Source organism: Pseudopipra pipra, chromosome 6 (assembly GCF_036250125.1).
Source record: "Pseudopipra pipra isolate bDixPip1 chromosome 6, bDixPip1.hap1, whole genome shotgun sequence".
Classification (NCBI taxonomy): Eukaryota; Metazoa; Chordata; class Aves; order Passeriformes; family Pipridae; genus Pseudopipra; species Pseudopipra pipra.
In genome coordinates this window covers 13,027,729-13,048,188 of record NC_087554.1, presented here as the reverse complement: position 1 = coordinate 13,048,188, position 20,460 = coordinate 13,027,729, and the positions used below count along the sequence as shown (strand labels likewise).

Below are 20,460 nucleotides of genomic sequence, written 5' to 3'. Positions count from 1 at the left end.
AATGCAGAAGATATGATGATTTTCTGAGATAAAACACACACTGCTTTCAACACTAGCTGGTTTACATCAGTGGCTAGGTAGCCACTAGGTAACTATTAGAAGTTACTGAATTTTAATCACAACAGAAAAAAAAAATATTAGAACAATACAGAATTTAGAGTCCCTTTCTTTAGATGTTAAGCCTCAGGTAACATCAATTTTGAAAACTGTGTTTTAATACGTGGTACCAAAAAACACGTCAGGTTATTTCCCTGAAAAGGTGGTGATATCCAAACCGCCGGTCAAACTTATGTGTACTTAATTTTGGCAACTGGGGAAGATCATTTTCGTACAGATCACCAAAATTTGATTATACCTCTTTGAGAATCAACCCCAGCTACAATGCTCTTGAGAGAAGTAGGCTTGGAAAGTTTAAATAATTTTTTCAATTTATTCGCTTCACAAATCCTCACGAGCGCCGTAGCCGCAGTCGCAACCAAACGGTTTGAGACTAAGCCAGTCCTCTCCTTTGTAACAGGCGAGTTCAGCTTGCAACACTATCAAAAATAAAAGAACTGTAAGCTAATTGCTGGCAAGTATGACGCAAGCGGTTTCCTAGGTAACAGCCCAAGTTGCTGAAGTGCCTGATCCAGCATTTCCTCATCTGTTTGCACTCACACCAGCAGTCTGACAATGTAGTCACTGCATCCTGTTTCACTCAGCAGCCAGAGAAACACACTGAGTTTAACCCTTGAGTAACATCTTTACAGTCAACCCGGCCCATCTCAAACTGACTTTTACAGCGAAGCTTTGTGCTGGCATTTTCATTTTCACACACCTCTGCAGCAGCTGTGTGCGCTGCTCTTCCTATTTTTAATTGAGAAGGAAAGCATGAGAAAGAAAACAATTTAAAATGAAATAAAAAAAAAATACGTAACGTATCTTTTAATTTTCATTTGCACTACTGGAAGTTTCTGCCACAAATTAAATTTAAAAAATTAGTCGCCTACAGATTTTACATAAAACATTAAATTATATTTAACTCAGATCTCGAATTTATAAACACAGAATCTTCCTGATTTAAACTATACTCAAAGTAAATTAGATAAAAACATCAAGAGTAACTCTTAAACTACTTCACATTGCATTCAAACAAATGTATACTCACATAGAAGTATATATAAGTAAGAAATGTATTTTCAAAATGTATCATTAAACAGTTACTGTATACACTAAGGAATACAAAAACCACATTTTGATCTAAAAAACCCTGTAGAGATCATGAGTCTCATCAGTGAGCTATCTTGCAGGGAAATAGCAGATTTTAGAAAAAAAAAAATTTATTAATAAAAACAAATGCTGACCTATCTGGCCATATATTGCACACACACAATGGATAGATTATTTTACAGTTTATTTCCAAATGTGAATTTGAATTTGGTCATTTCGTGACATGAATAAACATGAAACAAACTATTTTCAGCACAGAGCTTTTATGTGCTGACATCGGTGCTTATCCGGTGCAAAAACCATAACTGCTTTTCTGTGCTCTTGGAATAGTTGTGGGCCACAAAGAAAGCAAGAAGGCAAGATAAAAGTAATTGTTTTGTATTTTTTTTTGGTAAAAAGTTCTGGGCAAAGCTTCACCAGGACAAAATGCACATGAAATTCACTGCTGAAAAAGTCACCCACTTTCACAGACTGATCTACCCAGTGCACTTTTAAATGGGAAATCCCCCTCGAGCATTCTGAAGCAGACAGATGACAGCCAGCCAGAACAACCTGTCACAGCAGCTTCCTGACCACTAAAGAGAACATGAGGGTGCATGGAGCAGGCAATGTTAGGGACTTTTCAGTATTCCTTTCTCAAAAGCTTTACTTGCTCAGGAGACCAGGTTCCCATCACACCACAACTGCTCTACGAGGAAATCTAAGACCTCCCAATTTTTCCAGTAATTGGCAGCCTCATTCTTTCAAATACATCGTGGTTTCTCCAGTTTCTTGGGAAGTTTTCATGGTCAAATCTAGTATCGTAATTTAACCATATTCCAAAAAAAATAAAATATCAAGTTTTAGGCCAAAAAGCCCAGGGGTACAGACAGCCTGAAATAAAACTCCAAAGAACAGTATACAAGTATGCACTGGCAACTATACTTATGTAGAAAATAAGAAACCAAAAAGTTTACACTACATAATCAATGCTCTGGCTTAGTCAACAATTAACTATTTGTTAGCATCTCAGAGACATTGCTCTCAAAATACAGATGTTTCCATCAGCAGGCTTTTCTACTCTATTAATATAGTTTTTCTCTGCACCACTTCTTAGTTTCTTCCCATGCACCTGCATTCCTCTTTGTTCTGATGTTGCAGTACCCACATAATATGTGAGAAGGCGGAAGAAAAGAAGCAAGAAATGCTTTCTTCACCCATAGACCCATTTTCCTCAACTGAATGGAAAGTCAGACAAGAAAAAAAAAAAAGGTAAAGGAAGTAGTCTGGTATGTGTTATGGAAATTCCATAAAGAAATCAAGAATTTTCAGGGATGAATAGGTAGAAAACCTGGGATGACAAAAGGCATGTTGAAGAACCCAAATATCCCTGTAGGGGAGGGAAGCAAACCAGCACAGACTAGCAAGACTATTGCTACAGGGTTATGCTGGGATATGAAAGATTCCCACCCTAACTCTATTCACCAATGGATTAGGGAGTCCTGAGAAAAGTCACGAGCCACATGATGGCTTTAGGTTATGGGATTCAAGTTTCAGACAAGTTTTCCAAAACAAAAACATAAAATGGTTGCTGAGGACGACTTTGACAAAATGAGTTTTTAAATGCCTGGTTGAGAACCCAGTGGAAGAACATCCACATATGAGATCTGTCAGAGGGCTAAAAAATACTTATATCTAAATATGAACAAAAGCACCAAAGGACTTAACCAATTAAGTTACATAACTGTTACAAAACAAGACCATTTTGCATAGAAGGTGAGCCTCTAGAAGGGTCGGAAATCTATCCAAATATTAATGATATAGCACTTTTGCAATACTCAGAATTGTTATTTGCCTTATAACAATCCACAGACTATGGAACCTACCATCACAATATAGTTTTTTCCAGCTCTGTCTCCTGCTATACTCTGGGACACAAGAACTAAAATACAGCTCTGTCCACCAAGCTGGATAACCTCCCAAACGATGCACATGTTGAGACAGGTGCGGGGAACTCGCTGTTCTTTTTAACTTTGGCTTTTCTTGGCTTACCCCTCTTACTGAAATCTGCTGGGGTATCACTGCAGAACACGTCGAAGAGTGAATCAGAGCTAATGGGAAGAAAAGCAGACCTGGGACACAGCTGGGAATCTAACAGACACGCTGAACCAAAGTATTACTCAGAAATTAGAAATAAAGTCCAAAATTTCCTTGAAAAGAAAATAAAGTTCTGCAGAAGTCCAGTTAAATGTGCTTGCCTTGTGGATGTAAACAAAGTTCAAGGCATCAGGACAGAAAATATTGCTCTGCTTCTACTGACCCTGTCACAACCCAAGCTGTAATCAGAATGCAATACCTCAACTGATTTCAACGTCAGTATTACAAAGATCAAGCAAAGATTTCTTATACCTCTAAAACATTGCAGGAAGGTACATCAACAAATACAAATTCTCTGATTTTTTCCCTCAATTGTGAAGGGATCAAGTTGTTCAGTATTTATTTTTTGAGGCCGGGCTATTATCATTAGTCAGTCAGCTACTCTTGCTAAAACTACAGCACTGGAGTCAATACCGCTCTTATTTCTCCCTTCTCACTTGCTTATGACAGGAGAGAGCCAGGCAAAACATAAATGAGATGGCTAAAGGTTTAGTCTTCTGAAAGAAAAAGAAAAAACCACACAAAACAAACCCCAAACCAACCTAGAAAACCTTTGTCCCCTCCATCCAGGAAACAAACAAACATTGGATTGTTTTCAGCTTTGAAACTACCGAAGACACACAGATTCTCTTTGGGCAGCAAAGAAAAACCCACATACTAAGAGCTCAGATCTCACGTATAAACTTGCAATTATGTTTACAGAGAATGAAGCAGACGAATGAGCACCTTGTATCTAACCTGCAGAACTAAAAGAACAAAATGAAAAACACAAATAACTTTACCGTATCCTATACTATCAAGGTAAAGGATAAGGTCTGCATGACTATGTAAAAAATAAATCTATGTGCCTTCTCAAATCCAGTCTAGTCATGTCTGATTTTTTAATAATGGACAGTTCATGTACTTAAGTAAGATAGTCTAGAAATATTTTAATTCTGTAAATGCAAATGAATATTTAATTCTGTTATGTTAAAATCATATGTTACCACGTCTTCTACAATTTTTTTCAAAAAATAATTTGATTGCTAGGTTTCCAAAAAAGTAAAATATTTGGAGTCAGAACATTTTTATGTCTCTGCTGAAAGAGACACTTGTAATTTTGGACCAAGTTACGGTACTGATCTTGTAACACATAGGAAGAGAAAGAACACACCGGTGCTAAAATTATCTCAAAATTAAGAAAAGATAAAGACAGAAAGATAAAGAAAAATGACATTTCAAAAAGGACAAGCAAATAAACAATTTACTATTGAGCATTAAACTCCTGGAAAATTATTTTCCTTGTACTTTCAAGGCCCAAATAATTAAAAATAAAGATGTGCCTTCTAAAGGCACACCAACCCTCTCCATCACCAGACAGGTGAAAGCAACATAGCTCTAACAATGTATTTGAGACTGTTAACACTTGCTACTAGAGAGCTAAAGTTATAAATTACACTAAACCCTGTGAATTTTTAAACAAGTAAGGACTATAATCTCAGTCCTTAAACACTGCAAAACACATGTTCTTTTCCACTTGAAGGCTTAAGTACTCTACTGACTCTAGGGAGCTTCCTACTAGAATAAGTTTTAAGGCAAGCACAGAAGACTTACAAATCTTTAGCAATGAGATTTTAACAGCAAATAGTCTCTTAAAAATAAAATTGCATAAGACTAAATATACCTTTATAAGTCCATCTTTTGCAGATGCCTGAAATGGCATCTTTATTACATGAAACACAGTCCAAACATTTCCTAAGGTTTAAGACAATTTCCTGAACAAGGAATCAATTTCATATTTACATGTACAGTACCAGTTTCCAAATCAATTTGTCTGGAAATTTTATCCCTAATAATATTAATAATGGGTCTTTTAACTATTTTTGATTTTTAGTCTTCATAAAAAATTCTTATCCTTCACACATACACTGAAATACTCTTTTCTTCATAAGACGTTTCTGCAGATGTCTCAGATATGACAGTCATCGTCTCAGAGGATTTAAAAACACAAGTCACACTTAAAAGCAATAGCCAGCATCTGCCTCTGCTCATCTACTCCCACTTTTTTATTTTAATCTCAACATCACAGAAGATCACTTGCAAACTTATTACTTGCAAACTTCTTTAAAATTCTTTGGCATCTAATGAACAGGCTGCCAGTTATGAAGAATAAATTAATTAAAAGCAATGACAGAAACAGACTGATCATTAACACAAAAGCTGTTCCAAACTCTTCTTTCTAAATCAAACTTGTTCAAGCAGAGACTGCAAATAGAAGGAAAAACGAGACTTTCGATATTACCAGAGCATGGAAACATTCTGCTATGGAGAATAAAAAGTAGTAAGAAATGCTGATATAAATTCTAATTAATGCTTTCTACAACTACATAAAAATAATTTAACAGATATTTATAATCAAAATACTTCCAACTGTGCTTTACCATAACAGCAAAAAGCTGTTATTTACTTCACGGTAATAACTCATTTTAACTGCAGAGAGACATACTACAGCTTTTTAATCATTGAAAAGATCCTAAGTAACATTCCACAGCTTTTTTACTATTTAAACAAAAAAAGAAAAACTGGAAGATGCCTAAACATCCATGTGCATAATCTATGGAAATTCTACCATTGCAAGATTCATTTGAAATCAGCTTGGTAAGCATATTTCAGTGGTCCCCAAAAGGATATTATGCTGCCCTACAAATGCAGTTAGCTGAACAAGGCCAGAAAGGGTGACAAGACAAGCTTGTGTTTTTTTTAGTTAAGATATGAAATATACTGCTCTATCCTATATTAATATATTAGGAAGAATCAAGTCCCTGTCATCATTAATGATTTCATTACCCCAGTCCATAAGCAGGAATACATAGTAGGTACATCTGTGTTTCAGTGCCCTTTTGTATGGCCAACCTCAATGGAAACAGTATAACTTGGATCAACATTCATCTTTCCCTGAGCAAAATAAAGTCTGTTTCTTGCAGATTCAACTAGCCAAGAGGAAAACTGTGCCTTTACTTCTTCCAATCTGAGCCAATTCCCTCAGGGCAGTCAGTGCCAGAGCAGATGGTGTTTCACAGGCACAGCAGGATCTAAACTTTTTCAGCCTGCTAATCACACAGCCAGGTTTGAACACAAATTTCCCTCCCCTGCTACCCACACATAAGAACACAAATGCTTGTATCTACATAAAACACAGTTTAAATTAAATGAAATTTAATTTCATGCTATGTAATGAGGATAATTCTAAGGGAGGGAGAATGCAGTGGGTACTATGGAATTGCAAGAGCAGGTAACAAAGAGTTTGTGAGTATATTTACACACTACACTGTCTAGGTGGCAAATCAAACTAAATGAAGGCTACTGTGAACATTAATCAAAACAATAATGGCTTCTTAAGACTTCTCTCAAAAACATTTCTTTTTTTTTTTCAAGTTAGCATCATTAAACTACACATATGACACAGGGTTTTATTAACTACTAACGATGTTCTATGAATACAGAGATCAAACCTTGCCTCAGAAAAAGCTCACCAAAAGTCAGCTCACTTTCAAAATTGCAAGCCCAGCTAAGAGGCCATCCCTGCCTGTAAAGCACGTGCAGTGTGAGGCTCCTTTCCCACCACACAGCCCTCACACAGAAGATAAGGAGGTATCTGAGGATTACTGTTTAGCAGTCATCAAATGTTGAAAAACAGTAGATGTATCAGTAATTTCTGTGAAAGGATAGAAACTGTTCTGGAGAGCCAGAAAGTATTAGAAAAACTCACTTATACTTGTTCTTTAAAAACCATCTACTTCTTGTCCTGTATCAGTAACTTAGAGTATCCAGAAACTTAGAATTTTTCTAAGAGAATCTACCAGACAGAAGGAATAAAATGATATTCCTGAAGTGGCAAACAGGTGTCACACAACAATGTCTAAGAAGGAAAAGCAATAAATTTAAAAACCCTAAAAATATATTATGATTTAACCTGCAATATCAACTGAATCTGAGGAAATTAAAAAGTCCCTCAATGTAAATACAGGCCTTTAATTTTAGGTCACATTGAAAAAAAAAGTCATGCCAAAGATGCAGATATTTAGCCTAGTGTAAGAATGTCCTTTTTAGCCTTTAGTTTAGCTCCAATCCTTTAAAGGGGGTTAATTAAACAAAAATTAAATGTAACATGACCAATAATGAAAGTTAAAGAGACACTAGTAACCCACAGTGCCACAGTTAAGCCATTATTCCAATAAAACTGATGAAACTTCCCTCTGCTGACTCTAACTTCCACACACTTTCAGAAAGGTTTATTCTGTATTATGAACTTTGCTGATAAAACCATACTGACAATAGATATAAACAGGCAGGTGTGACACAGTCTTGCTGTATCACCACCCAGCAGAGGTACAGACAGAGTGAGGTTAGCACTGCTGGTCATCAATGTTCTGCATAACAGCACTGTTTTTCATAAATACTGAACAAACAAACAAACATATAAAAAATATACTTGCATATCTGTGCCCTAGTCTGTCCTCTCCCAATAAATTTGCACTTTGTTTCAAAGGAACGTGCTACGTATAAAAGCTATGTATGAAAAACTAAGGATGGCCCAGCACATCAAATCTTAATCCTGGTCACCACCTGCCCGTGTTTATATGAATTATGTCCTTTCCCAAAGCTGTATGATCCATTTTTAAATATAAAACTTCTCCAGAAACTGTCACTTTGTTTCAGCAGTCACGTGTTGTTGTGCCATCTCTAGTTCCTAGAACAGTTTGGTTTGTCACACTCACCAGTAAGGCCATTCACTTAACTGGCCTTCCTTAAGCACAGATCTCTCTGACCTGTTTCTTTCACACTTCCCTTCCCCAAATGCCATCACCTGTCAGTTTATTCCTAACCCTGTGAACTCTAATTTACTGACATCCATGGCTCCTATCTGTTTTGAAGGCTCTAGTACACTTTTACTGCCATTGGATCCTTAAAGTTATTGGTCCTTTTTATGCTTCACTAACAATCAATCATACATTACACAGTCTGCCCTGACCAACCCAAGCTCTAGCTTTACCTTAAATTTTCATTTCTGCTATTGAGTTGTAGGAAAGTCCCTTTTTTGTTTTCACCACTTAAATTTATTGTCGGGTCATTCCATCTTCTAAGCATTGTTTTCACTCATTATAAAGGACACGTTGAAATTCAACATTTCCTTTTGTTCCCCTTTATTCTCATCTTCAACTATTCTTTCAGCTTGCTCTCCACATAGTTTTAGCCTGGAAAAATCAGTAAGATTCCAGCAAAATATTCTATGTCTGCAGCTTCCTGTGGTCTGTCCTCCCTCCTCATTGGCAGGCAGAAGTTTCTCAACTGTTTTCCTCAACAAGTTTTTGCATCCACAATAGAACAGACTCCATCTCCCAGTTTCCCTACCTGTAATACTTATCTTTGCATAAAAGTAAAAGATTTACTCTTTCCCATCTTCAGCAATAAGTATCACCTGATAGTTGCAGTTGGCTTTGTTCAGTGATTTGTTTGAAGGGTGGTAAAGCTACATGAAGTTTTCATTTTTAGGTATGGGAAAAGAAAAACAGGAGGAAAAAGGCTTTTTTAAAAAATATAACTTTCCTATCAAATGTCACCTAAGGCCCAGGCTTTACCAGAATCCCCACCTCACCCCACCTCCATTCTGGTATTCACTCATGACATGAGACACTGCCATGGGGGTTCTTAGAGTCCAGCTCACACTGCAGACTTGCTCTGTGTTGGGGCATTTTCCACAGGGTCCCTTCGCTTCCCACTCACCTGTTTTTTCATAAAACTTGCTGCAATTTGGAACTTCTAAGGCCTCGGTATTCAATCAGTTCTGTTGGTCAAGTTCAACTATTAGGATAGTACTGTCAGGCATATACATGCTCAGACTTACATTGTGTCAGAAAATGAGTCTTTTTCTCAGGAAGATATACCCAACTCCTTGCAATTCTCTTCCCTTTCATATTTAATCTCACAGAAATATACTGTTTACAAACCTCAGCATGGAGGCTGTTCGCTTTCTCATTCTAGATTCTTCTGGGAACCTTTTGTTCCTCATCTATACAAGTTTCTTTCATAAATATAAAACATCTTCCTGATCCAAGCTGAATATTAGTCCAAGCTGAATATTATTCTGCTAGTTTTCTTCAACAGTCAATCATGCAGTTCTTAAAACCATCTCTCAAAGTTTCTTCCATTTCTTTCCTCCACCAAATTTCTTCAGCATTTGCACAGCACTTGTCTTTGATCTCCTTCCTTTCTCCATTTACATTTTCTTTCCAGGAAAATACACCTGAAGAAACAGCCAACCTCCTTTGCTACACTGACAACTTACAGTCATACTTCCCTGCTTTTAGTTGTGCAGAATATGAGCTGCCACCAAGTCTTGCATATCTGAAAGCCAGTTCAAGATAAACTTGGTTAACAGAGTTCTTAACTGCACTCGATTTCCCTAATATACCTTTTTTTGTCATTCTCTGTGAGCCACTGCATAATCCTTGGGATCACTTCACCACAGGATACCATCTTAAACTCTGACCTCTCTATGGGCAAACCATACTCAAATCATCCTTTATTTGTGGTATAATACTTTAAGAATAAAACTATATAACCAATATAAAAAAATGGAAAAAAAAAAAAAGGAAAAAAGGATGTAACTCTTACCAAGAGTCTTCTCATTTCACATTTCATCCAGCACAAAATATTTAGTCAAGGTCAGAGAGAAACAATAGAATCCTACTCATCCAAAATACGGTTGCAGAAAGTTTTCCAAGTCTGTTGCTTTCACCATGCAATCCTTCCCTTTGCACATTCCTCACACTCAGCTGCATCCCATTGAAACTAATTACATTCACAGCTCAACACACATTGCTACCTTGATTTTTCCCCATAAGACAAACCTGAGAGACATGAAGATTCTGTTAACAACAGAAACACATCTTGACATCCAGGTACAACTGTGGTAACAGTCGTTTTAATCTGGAGGGGGAAACTTAAAATATCAAAGAGCTAGTTTGTCAAATACATAACAAAAGGAATGACATTTTTTGTTATTGGCTGCAATTAACAGGTAAAGGCTGACATGGTTTTAGGCTGCAAACAGTATTTGAATTCAACAATTATAAAACACTCTAAAATACACATTAACTGACAGCTTCTGCACTAGGAAGTTTATACCCTGAATATTTAAGGACAAAGTATAATTTGTTTCACAAATAGGAAACAGACGCCGATGTAAATTTCCTAAGCAAATAAGGAACTGCATTAATTTCAAGTTACACAAATATTTTAGACTCTTGAAATCAAGCCCTTATCTTCCTAGGGTAATACATCAGAGGTACGAGATAGCTTGGAACAGAAACTGGGGAGAGGTAGCAGCCAATCCAACAACCTAAACACAAGACAATTCTTCCTGCAATTGTCAGAGTGCAACATGAAGGCAGTCCTTGTCCATGAAATATCACAGCTTTCCTATGAGTTTTAACCTGATCAGGTAACCAGAAAATGCATCAGCTCTGTTTGCAGACTGTTTTGGACACTTATGTGTATTTAATTAGGAAGGCCTATTCTTTACTGGAGGAAAAACATGAATTTTAGAAATCACATATTCTTTCTGGATTCTGAGAAGCTCCTGTGTTTGATTTCCTACACATAGTTGTTTGCTCTCTCACGCAAACTCACCATCAATCTAAAGGAAAAAAGTTTTACTACCATATTTTTCAGAACAGTATTTACAAGATCTGCAACACTGACAATCACCTTTTAGATTCCCAGTTCTGATTTGGCTTTTAGGCAAAAAAGAAATTATGAAATTAAGTGCTAAATATGCAACAGCCAATGAAGATAAACCCTTTGATATCAGTAGCAATAGGTACAGCTAAGAGATTAGCATCCCATTAACACATGCAATCAAAATATGTCCTACACAAAATTTGAAATAACAATCAGTCCTGCAGTCTTACTGCAATTCCTCCCTGGGTCCAAGATGAACACTGAAGTAAGAATATAAAAGCCTGTTTACTCCTAAAATAACATGAATTTCTGGGAGCAGAAGTGTTAATATAGCAGAGTTCAGAAAAGACATTTCAATTGCCTGACTTTTAGACTTAATTTGATTCATATTGTTTCCTTCTATGTGTATTTATATATTTGATAATGGCATTTAAGTATATGTACATAAAAATTTAAAGATATAATTATTCAAATTTCTTTTCTCCCACCTCAAACTACATTGCCAGACATATGTTCTGCAGAGAAGTTACACACAGCAGGAATCTGCAGACTTTGATGGCTAAAGTTAATATGGGTGTTCATATAAAAGGTAAGAATAAAGGTAAACTAATTTCATCAACCCTCCAGTGTTATAGTTGCTGCACCTGTTGAAGTGCAGCAACTAAATCTAAATATTTGTCATGAGGACTGCTCAAATTAGCAAACTTTTACAGGATCGTGCTTACAGGGCCTCTTTCCACTTCTGCCCCAGAAAACAGCAAAAGCTATATCCAATTTCTGTGTGCACACAGGACTGGTTCCACATACCTGTGTTTTCATATTCCATCCTGCCTCCCACTCGATGCACACAAACCCCTTAGAAAATAATTTATTAAAGGGAAAAACCCCAATCAACTAAATATAATTATTTTCTTGTGCATTTAACTAGACAGAGAGCCCACATAATTTCAAATCAACACATAACTGAAAATTTAAGGTCAATAGTAATACTCCCTATTTTCCTCAAAGAATAATTAAAATCTACACAAAAGAAAATTTGTTCACAATGAGAATAATCAGCCATTGGATAAATCTCCCCAGGGAAGTGGTGGATTCTCCAGTTTTAAGATTTAGCTGGACAGGGTGCTGGGCCATCTTGTCTAGACAGTGCTTTTGCCAAGAAAGGTTGAACCAGATGATCCTTGGGATCACCTTCTGACCTGCTATTTATATTTGACCTAAACCTCTACATACAGGAGGTTTGTAACAATCACACAAAATACATCTAATAGAATCACAGTAACAACTCATTCATCAAAGTATTCCTGTCATGATGGACTTGCAGCACGTCCCTTGTACTGATCTTCCTAACAATGCTCATTAAACTCCCTCTTAAAATATTAATACTGGAAAAGAACCATTGTAATATTTTATAAAGATTTGCAAAACATGTAATCAGCCCTTAAAGAAAACTCACAATAAATTCTCTCTGAAAAGCACTAAATGCATACATTCCTTCTGTTTCAAGGAAGCAATATAAAAACCTTGTGCTGTTTATTCAAATAAAGTCACACATTATGGGCTTAATTCTCCTTCCTCCTGCTCAAACAATTGATGTTTTATCATCTCTGCAATGTCTGATCTCTCTCCAAGTCAGACAGGAGAAGAGAAGATTTAACCTGTGTTATCCTTGTAAAATTGCATATAAAATACGGTACAGAACAAGTATCTGTGAATCCCATTTAAGCTGCTCTTAACAAAGTACAAATATTTACTGTAAAGCATAATAGACTATTAGGAAAATGAAGACCTCCATATCTCTTTGTTGTTCACATCTAGTGATAACAAAGATATCCAGTTCTGGAAGTCTACCAAACAGTTACATTTTATTATGAACATGTATGATTTAAGTACCGCCAATAAATTCTACATATTTAGTTACAGTTGACATTTATGATGTTACTTAAAGAATAATGAATGCCCTAACTTGAAATATGCGCATGCCTTTAAGAAGGGAGTTGAACGTCAAAGGAAGCTTTTAGTAACATGCATATGAACAAATATCTTCTATCATCTAGAAAGGTTAATGAAATCACATTTTCTGAGATTTCTGTACTGCAGACTAACGTAACAGAAAAAGGGCGCATTTACTGTCTCGAAGGGAACAGAAAAAGTAAATTGTTATACAATATTCCCTACATATCTTAACTGCTAGTACAATATTTTAATGTATCTTTCATTGTATGCGTTAGATAGTCTACAAGTTACTGAATGAGTTATTTCTGAAGCCTTTTATAGCATACTTGCATTTTGACCTTTTAATACTGCTATATTAATTCTACTGTGCAAACACAGGGGGGGAAAATGCTCGAAAACTACTCCACCGTTTCAGATTCACCTCGTATTTCCTCAGACCTAATTCACAATCAATCGTAAGAAGTGCATTACAGAATACATGTCGAAGCAAAGTTAGAAAATTTCATTGAGCACCCATGAATTTCAGCCACGACAGTAATAGACAGGGGATTCTGCAGCAACAGTCACTTCCCAGAAACTGCTCACTTGCACGTTTATTGAATACACTCCCCTTATTCTGCCTCCTACAACGGGCTGATAATCCACTTGCAGCAGCCTCGGGCCAGTTCCAACACAACCCGATGTTCCTGCAGTTGACGCGCAAGTGCCCAAATAAAAACAAACTCCCCCCCACGCACGGGGGTTTACGCTACAAAAAACAAGACTCATTGAAAAGTTTTCCGGGAGGTAGAAACCAACAGAGTTCCATTCAAGAAAACTGAGCGTTTCGGGCATCCCTCCAGACCCTACTGAACAGCTCTCTCTTCTGTAAAAAGAGGTTTCTTAAAACCCATCAACGCAAAACTAACGTTAACTTAGGTGGAGCGAGGAAGAGAGGGTGAGAGGGAGACAGAGGAACAAGCGACAGAGGAACAAGCGAGAGGCAGAAGGACAGATGCCGCTCAAACAACGTCAACATTTGATAAATAATATCCCTCAAAACCTGGTCTTTCTTTAGCACTTGGCAATCATTTTGTCGGTAGAAAGCGGGAAGGACCAGAAGTGCCGAGCAGCTAGAAAGCTGTGGTTTCTTTCTCTCGTAAAATCTGCCAGAAGCGGAGGAGGTGGGGGGCTTTGGAAAAGAAATAATCACAATAACAAGGTAACTGCTAGCTGAAGATGTTTGGTTTGAGGTTTTGTTCTAATCAATAACTACTGTTTAATATTTAAGATCACATAAAAAGCGAGCGAGCCTTCTGTCCTATAGCAAATACATTATTATGATTTAGCTCCCACTCAGAAATAAAAGACTATATCGATTGTACAGAACCGAGCGGAGAAACCCGCTAAGGGACTAACGTTTCCCTCCATTCCTCTAGCAGGAGTTTGCCAGGAAGCAGACATCCAGCACAGACGTACACAGCGGTTAGGAAAAGCGAGTGGCGCTCATTCCTCGGAAAGTTTCTCTCTCAAGTTTCGGAGAAACCTACCTGCTCTCTGGAAATGCAAGGCAACGAGGGTCTCCTAAACATTTTGCAGCTGCCGTAGTAGCTGGCCGAAGTTTCCCCTAAGGACACGCAGCTAGATCTCCTCCTCGGTCTGATCACAGGCACTTTTTCCTCCACGCTGGGGAGCCGTGGGTGGCGATGATGCTGGTGGTGCGCTCCTCGGCTGTGAGCCGAGAAGATGCCGTGCTCCCCGCCACAGAGTGCCAGGAGGCAGCCTGCCACCCCGGCCGTGCCGGCCAGCAGCGGTCTGAGGGCCGGGGGGAGCGAGGGGAAGCTGGCGAGCGGCACCAGCCACACCAGGCTGGAGAAGACCAAGACGAGGAGGCTCCAGCGCAACCTCAGAGAGCTCTGCAGCAGGGTCAGCGCTGTCACCGAGCCCAGCACTGTCAGGAGCCTTCCTAGGAACATCTGCGGTTCCTCTTCGTGCCCCTCCTCGGGCAGCAGCCACTGCAGCGCCACGAAGTCCCCCGAGTAGCAGCACACGGGCAGCGCCAGCAGCCACCAGCGGGGAGTGCCGCCGCCGAGCTCCCCGCGCCGGCCGCCGGCCAGGTAGCAGGTGAGGAAGAAGAAGGCACAGGCGATGCTGAAGAGGGGGCTGAGGCAGCGGGACAGGCACAGCAAGGCGTGCAGCGGCCGCGGGCTCTGCCAGCCGCTCCCGTCCTGCCGCTCCCGGACGCTGCCCTGGCCGGGAAAGGCCAGGAGCGAGAGGACAGAGGCGGCCAGGACGCCCAGGGCGAGCCGAGCCCGGGAGGAGGAGGCGGTAGGGAAGAGCAGTAGGGAGAGGAGGCTCTTCGGGGGGTCCTGGCGCAGGGGGGTCGCGCAGCTCTTCACGTATCCGTTCCGCAGGCTCTCCGCGGGGGCCGCCCCGCCGCCGTCCGGCTGCGGGCAGGGCTGCGGGGCTCTGCCGGGGCCGTGGGGGGAGGCGGCCGCCGCGGCAGCTTCTCTCTCTTCCCTCATGGTGGTCGGGGACGCGGGAGGGGGGAGGTCGAGGGAGAGGCGCGGGTCGCGCTAGCTGTGTCCCGGCCGCGCCTCCCGCATCCCTTCTCAGGAGGAGGGCGCCGGGCTGAGCCGCCGCTCGTCCCCCGCGGGCAGCGGCGTCCGCAGCATGGTGGGTGAGGACGGGGGAAAAAAAAAAAAAAGAAAAATAGAGAGAAAAGGTAAAAGTCTCGCTCGCCCGTCCGCGTTCCCCCAGCGGATCCGGCGGCGGGGACTCGCTGCCGCCTCCCAGCGCTCGGCAGCGGCAGCGGCCGCCGGCGCAGCCCCGGCGGGGGTGGGAGTGGGGCGGGAACAGCCCCCGCCGCCCGCCCCCCTTTCTTCCCTCCCTCTCTGTCTCCCGCCTTCCTTCCCTCCCTTCCCAGGGCCCTGCGAACCGCACTTCCCGCGATCTTTTTTAAAATATAAATACATATGTGCATATATATATATATCGATCTCTATCCCCCCGGCAGCCCGGGCCACCGCGCATCGCCCTCGCCAGGCGCTCCCGCCTGGAAGCGGGAAGGGACGGCTGGGGAAGCGATGAAGGGGCAGGAACGCTGAGCTGGCGCGATTTTGTGTTTTATCTTGTCCTTTTGCTTTGAGATGCCGAGGAAAAGTTGCTCGTACGGACTGTAAAGCACACGCAGGGTATCGAAGTGTTTCCCCTCTGAGGACCATCCCTTTTTCCCTTTTTCTTTTTTTTTTTTTTTTTTTTTTTAAGCACCCGAGAAGTAAGTATGGATTAAAGTAATTGTCTGCACTCTTTTTTTTCCAGTCTTTGTTAGTTATGTTGCAGATTAGACCGCGTTACGCGACCAGGTTTATTTGCACAGCTAATCCCTTTGGAATGGATCAAAATAATCATTTTGGAACAGACTGTTTGGAAGTGTTTAGACTGCTGGAAGGGCAAATACTAATGGCATTTTTGAGTAACGCCTTTGCTCATTCATGCTGTTTGTTTCTGAAAAACTATTTAGCACTTTGGAAATTTATTATAACTGTTCATCTTTACCTTTTTACTTGAAACAAACGTCTTTTGAGCCATGTTTCCACATAATATTGTGCTGCTTTACTGAAATTGGTTCAGAAATCAGTTCAGGTAGATCAGTGACTGCACTTTTTGCTTGTTTATTGAAACTAGGAACTCGAACTGATTTGGTGTCATGCTTGTGATTCGCTTCTTTTGGACAGCCTCCGAGTAGCAGCTGGTTTGGGGAAGCTGTGGGGCGGCAGGAAGTGCTGCTGCAGGACACGGGCCTGAAAGTCGAGCATGATTACTGGCAGAAAATGCAATATGCAGTGGCAAACGAAGTAACTTGTGTACATAAGGTGGAAATAAGTAATGATTTATTTTTCAAAGGGCAAATCAAACTGATGGAATTTGAGTAGTGCAGTACACCTTCTTCTGTTGGAAATACTCCTAGACTCCCAAAAAGGAATACAGTTTTGTCCCGACTTGGTACAATTAACACAGATTCTGTACCATTCTACTGGTACTAAGAAGTTTTTGAAAAGGGGAAAATGTGAAGTTCCTTTGGGGATTATATCCATACTTTTACTTGTATTGTGTGTTAATGATCTCGACTGGACCACAATCAAGTGTTTATGTAAATGCTTTCATGGCTGAGATGTATCTTCTATTATGCATATCCTTTATTTTTCAGTTCCTTTGAATTTAGCTATAAATAAATACATTCCAGAAATAATAAGCTGGTGTAGTCTTCATTGAAACATATTTGGGGATATCTGTCTGTAGCAGTGGGCACTACAAAATGCCTAAGGAAGACTACAGAGATAGGATGTCATATGATCCCTTATAGCACGAATGCAACCATCTGTGGCTTTAGCACTTTCTGAATCAGAAGTGGTGTCTTATTCTTAACAGTTCTCAGTAGGTTTTTATTCCACAAATTTCCCTGCTGTTTTTTCTTTTGAATCCACATAGGTTTTTAACATCTGCAGAGTAGTGCAAGAAAAAAATCCTTGCTCAATTCCTATCTATCTTAATTTATATTCTTCTCATTTTGATAGAAACAATGAACAGTTCCTTTTTAGTCACTTTCTCTCCTCAATTTATTATTTTATATCTTTCCTCAGTCTTGTATTTATTTCCTAAGCTGATGAGTTTTGATATACTTGATTTTTTTCGTGTCAGTACTATTTTTTTTTGAGCACTACTATATGCTTTGAGAGAAGAGGAGACCAGGAGTTACACCCAGTATTCAAGACACAAGCACAGTTGAAATAATGATTTTCATGTCATTATTCAGTTCTTTGCTTATAATTCTTGTCACTCATTTGTTTTGCTTTGCTAGGAAAGTGAGAAAGCAGATAAACTAGGCATTGTTGAAAGTTATTCTGTTGAACATTGAACACTGTTTTCACAACGTTAACTATGTATGTCCCAGGCTCTATTTTCTGATTGTTAATATCTACATCCACTAGATAATTTTATAGGTAAGATTAGGATTTTTTCTGTGTTTACATTACAGTTATCTGCAGTGAATTTCACCTGCCTTTGAACTCAGGATTGTGAGGCTTTAAGCAGATTCCTTTAGCCAGCTCTAGCTTTACTACCCTCAGTAACTTTGCATTAACAGCATACTTCACCACCTTACTATTTGTTTTCACATAATTTATCATTAATTAACTAGCTTTTATTTAGTGGTATGTGTGTGCAAAAACACCCTGAAGAAATGTATACACCAAACAACAAACAAGAGAAATATTATACCTCCAGAAAACCCATACAAGTGTGGTCCACTTAGGGAAATCAAAAGTCTTAACCAAACTTGAGTGAATGTTTGGAGAAACACCAGCACTGTACCTTCTCTTTCTAAGTTTGTATTGTGGCAAACACCATGGCTGCTCTGTAGAAACACGTGCTGCAGCCAGCAGCTGGAGCTGCTTGGATCACCCCGTGCTTACCTGTGTGCAATGTGCTCTCCTTTAAATACCAACTGCTGAGGTGTTTGTATGTCTGCAGGGCTGAAGGCCTAGAGAAACCTGTGTTGGTTTGTAGCCAACCAGATGTAACGGGAACAAGTGACTGAGGGATATACCAAGGTGCAGTTACTAAGGGAATTACAAATGCTCAGGTGAAAGAGGCTTCTTGTGCGAGTGTATTCACAATGCATGATGTCAGTATACTTGCAACGAGGCGTTGTGAATCCATTTGTCGTGTCTAAGGCTGGGAAAGAGAGATCCAGTTGCCTTCCACATAAAGTGATGTTAAGTCACAACATTTTGATCATTGTTTGGCAGCGAAGACCAAGTTGCTACGAGTTTTATCTTTTACTTTAACTTGTCAAAAACAGGCCAGCCCACGGCAAAGAAAACTGGAAAGGAGTAACGAAAAGTAACTTGTTTCTTGTATGATAAGGTGTTTCTAGTGGATGTAGTGCTTGTCAGTTTAAAAAGCATGGGTGATAGCACTGGAAAGATGGAGCTGCTGTGATAGACCACAGTTAGATGAGATTTCCTGTTTCTTGTGCAGAAAGATACTTCTACAATGATCTTTGACAAACTATCAGTGAGTAGCAGAAATATTGTATCAAGCTAATGAAACACTAACTCTGTTTAGAAAGGACAGAGACACAAAGGTTTTCCTCCGCCCATAATTTTGTTTTTATGGAGAGAAGCAGCAGCTTGCTGGCTTCTAGTATTGTATTTAGATGCTTCTACTATTGTATTTTTTAAATCTAGGAGATCAGCCTCCTTGTCTGAACAAGCTTGGACTCTTCAGCAATGGACTAACACCTACATCTCCAGATAAGCACATAATGATGTGGACCTCTACAGCTGAAAAGTGTTTTGATCATACACAGGCTTACTTTAGAGGTGAAATTGTCAATGATTTTTAATGATTTATAAACAGAATTTAATGATGTGGATGTGATTTCAGTAGTCAGGCCACGTATAATCTGCATATTCGTTCATGTAAAATTAATGGTCTAATGCTTCATATTGGCTTTATGGAAAGTTTTAATGGAATTGCATAACTTTTTAAAACACATTTTTATGTAATATATTATGTATAAATTTTAAAAATGTTTGAGAAGTTGTTCAGAAATTACAAATTTAAATAAATTAAGATGTCTTCGGCTATTTTTTCCCCTGAGTTTGGATGTTTATTTCCTAATAAAAATAAAGATGATGGGCTATCAAGTTCAACAAATAAGTGTCAAAGTTCTGGCTTTAAGGTATTTGAGAACTGTGTAGTTATATATGATACTTGTTTTTTTACATGAGCTTATTTGGAGAATAGTGGTATAGTTTGGGGGAGGGGTGAAAATAAAAATGCAGAAATTCATCAATTGTCAGATTTTGTTTTTTCACAGCTAATTATTCAAGTACAATTTGTTATCCTATATTATAAGCAAAACTGATGGTTAATAATAAAACAGAAGATAAGAGACTTTCTTCATATGTAGCATCTCTATAAAAAGTTTATTTTATGCTGAATCATGTTTTATCATAAAAGCTACACCTTCAGTGAAATAGCATTAAACTTCAGACTACATACTAATATTTCAATGGCAATTCAGTCCTTAACTTGCTAATTGAAATTTCTGTCTTGAATTGAAATAGAGGCATTTTATGGACTCTGCTTATTAATAGAGCTAAAGATTAAAATCTAACTAGGTTAAATCTAACCATGGTTTGGTTTTCCAGAGAAGTCTGACTTAATGCATGAGCATTAGATGCTTAAATATATTCTGAAAAAAAAAAGACCAAAATTAGTCCAAGTCAAGTCATTTATTGGGAAGGAGAGGGGAGAGAAAAATGAGCTGAATCATTTAGTCAGCTTCTCTCATTTCCAGATCTTTCAGATACCCATTTTATTGACCCTAAATCATAAAGACAGGTCCTTGTTAATAAACATTCATTTAAATTCTGTTAAATTGCTAAA

The 20,460-nt window shown here is 39.1% G+C and overlaps 2 protein-coding genes across 2 annotated transcripts in view; one reads left to right on the top strand and one right to left on the bottom strand.

Moving 5' to 3' along the window:
• PDE3B (phosphodiesterase 3B) overlaps positions 1-15,780 on the bottom strand; it is an 86,826-nt gene extending 71,046 nt beyond the window's left edge. The window contains exon 1 of the mRNA XM_064657413.1: positions 14,553-15,780. Within this exon, the coding sequence (XP_064513483.1) occupies positions 14,553-15,527 (975 nt within the window). The 5' untranslated portion in view covers positions 15,528-15,780. The remainder of the gene's footprint in view (positions 1-14,552) is intronic.
• PSMA1 (proteasome 20S subunit alpha 1) overlaps positions 15,108-20,460 on the top strand; it is a 29,065-nt gene continuing 23,712 nt past the window's right edge. Inside the window, exon 1 of the mRNA XM_064657419.1 lies at positions 15,108-15,126. The gene's annotated coding sequence lies outside the window, so the exon portion shown is untranslated. The remainder of the gene's footprint in view (positions 15,127-20,460) is intronic.